The sequence below is a fragment of the Castor canadensis genome, chromosome 6 (genome assembly GCF_047511655.1).
Source record: "Castor canadensis chromosome 6, mCasCan1.hap1v2, whole genome shotgun sequence".
In the NCBI taxonomy this organism is placed as follows: domain Eukaryota; kingdom Metazoa; phylum Chordata; class Mammalia; order Rodentia; family Castoridae; genus Castor; species Castor canadensis.
Window position 1 is genome coordinate 31,124,474 of NC_133391.1, and position 2,840 is coordinate 31,127,313.

Below are 2,840 nucleotides of genomic sequence, written 5' to 3' on the forward strand. Positions count from 1 at the left end.
TCTGGAGCTTTTATTTGTTATATGGAAGGAGCCAAGACAGGAAGACCTTCCTTTCTCCACACTGATGGTATGTGTGAGCTTCTATTTTAGTAGTTCTTAAATTTTTCGCATTGTGGTCTAATTTATCTTCTCATTATGTCTATCACCTAACTGTAGGACATTTGTGGGTGTTTTCAACTTACACCAGTTTCTTTTTTTTTTTTTTAGTCTTGTTGCAGGAGACTATGGGTGGGGTCAGTCTTTCATACTGAAATACCTCCATGTCTTTCTTTGCAATGCCTAGAATTTATGATGCATGTTTTCTGCTCTCTTCAGTAGTTGTTATGTGATTGTTTGATTCATATTAACTATTGAAGAATGATTCTGTCATGCTGTCTTTCCCTATTTTGTTCAGGAAAAATAACATCCTTCATCTGCCTTGGTACCTGCAATGCAAATCACAGAACAGATGTTGGTAGGAATTGAAGGGAGGTGGATAAAATCTGAAGGTGTTTGATTTAATGGAATACTCAGACCTTACTGGGCAAGAGAGAGACAGAGTGAGGAGGATTCTCGCTGAGTGGAGGAACACATTCACCTCAGTGACTGCTTGTGGGACCAGGGATAGTTTTTCACCACTTTTCAGGTGCAAAGGAAAAAATAGTCCTAAATTTACCATGTTTTCACATTTGTTTTGAATGTTAAGCTGGAAACATTTTTAGCAATGTCTTGATAACTATCACATTACTAAGTATTATTAGTGTTGAATCAGTGAAAAACCTGAATTATTGGATAGGTTTGAGAACAGGATTGGGCTTCAAATATGTGTGTTTTATGAACATATTTGAATGTAGGGTACTATGCATAGCCTTATAAAAGTAAAATAATAAATGCGATTCTCTACCAAACATTCTAGTAACAAGTATATCTGATTATATGGAAATTCTGATACTTTGTATGAAGAATATTGGACAAATCATACATAGGTCCCTGTACAGACCTAATTTTGGAAGGATATAGTGTAACCTGTTATGAGCTCACTATGTAGCTCAGGCTGACCTCAAACTCACAATCATTGTGCCTCAGTCTTCCACGTGCAGCCCAGCTACAGACCTAATTTTGAGGCATTCAATTTTGAAGCACTGACCCTCAGTGCTTACTAATTACCATATAGAATATTAGATCCTTACTGCTTTCCATATACATTTAAATTTTGTAATGGTGCTTGTTCAGAATTCAAACTGCCAGATTAAAATATGTAGATAAGGAAAAAGATTAAAATGAATATCAATATATCATGATTTATATGCTAGCACTTGAGAAATCTGTGTTCATTTTTTTCTCTATTACAGAAGACTTCAGGCTACTGAGAGTGAGGCAGGCAGTGTCTGGAAGAAACTCAGCTGGGTTGTTTGGGAAATGATGAAGATTTTCATGAAGAAATCCATGCAGACTGCCATTAGAAAAATCTTGATCTCTTCTGATTGGACATTGCATTTGTGAGATTTTGACAGGAGAGTTTTAAGAATCAATTATACATAGCATTTCAGATTAGTGCATTAAAATATCTTCACAGGTTGGAACATTCTCTTACAGACAATGGGTGGTGTCCTACAGAGTGCATTTACATTTATTTTAAGTGTGGAATTCATAATTGGAAATTTAGGAAATGGATTCATAGTACTGGTGAACTGCATGGACTGGGTCAAGAGAAGAAATATGTCTTCATCAAATCCTCACTGCTTTGGTCATCTCCAGAATTTGTCTTCTCTGGTCAGTGGTGATAAGTCTATTTCTGTTTGTGCTTTTCCCAGGTTTATTGATGCCTGCAGAATTGTTTAGAATAATTAAGTTTCCCTGGATGGTGACCAATCATTTCAGCCTCTGGCTTGCTACAAGCCTCAGCATCTTTTATTTTCTCAAGATAGCCAATTTTTCCAACTCTACTTTTCTTTACCTAAAGTGGAGAGTTAAAAAAGTTGTTTTAGTGGTATTGCTGATGTCTCTGGTCTTCTTGCTATTAAATATTGTTCTGGTGAGCACAAATATTGCTGTCAAGATTGAGGGATGCAAAACAAACTTATCTTACCATTCTAGCCTGAGAAATTCTGCACAGTTTTCCAGATTTCAAGTATTTATCTACAGTGCATTCTATTTCATACCCTTTACTGTGTTCCTGACAACTTTTCTCCTGCTAGTCTTCTCCATGTGGAAACATCTGAAAAAGATGCAGCAAAATGCCCAAGGATCTAGAGATGCCAGCACCATAGCACACATAAAAGCCTTGCAGACTGTGATCGCCTTCCTCCTACTGTACACCGTTTTCTTTATTACTCTTGTTGTACAATTGTGGACCTTTGAGTTGCAGGAGAAAAATCTGATCATCTTGTTTTGCCAGGGTTTTGGAATTGCTTTTCCTTCATGCCACTCATTTATCCTGATTCTCAGAAACAGCAAGCTGAGACAGGCCTCTCTTTTGGTGCTGTGGTGGCTGAGGTGTAGGTCCAAAGATGTGGAAACCTTGAGTCCCTAAAACATATCAGGGTTCACCTTGCATATTTTAAAGAAAGTCAGTTCATATAACTCTTGCATTGTATAGATTTGTACTTTCCCAGAGTCTTTCAATTGTATGCAGCATTGTTAATTTAACAAAAGCAAGTTTGGAATAAGCATAGCTAAACCTTTTCAACCAATATATTAATACATCCAGGATATTTTCAATATATTCAATGTATCAGTATATTTGTATCCTGAATTATATCAATATGATATAGGAAATATGACAATAATTAATAATAATTAATAATTTTGCATCAAACAACCTTTTTGATAGCATAAAATAAGAATTCTATGATATGTAA

At 35.9% G+C, this 2,840-nt stretch overlaps 1 protein-coding gene across 1 annotated transcript; it reads left to right on the forward strand.

Moving 5' to 3' along the window:
* Positions 1-1,578: 1,578 nt before the first annotated feature.
* On the forward strand, positions 1,579-2,512 carry LOC109674395 (taste receptor type 2 member 14-like). The gene is given in 2 exon segments (XM_020151371.2): positions 1,579-1,703; positions 1,705-2,512. Coding segments are annotated over 2 exon segments (933 nt in total).
* The last annotated feature ends 328 nt before the right edge of the window (positions 2,513-2,840 follow it).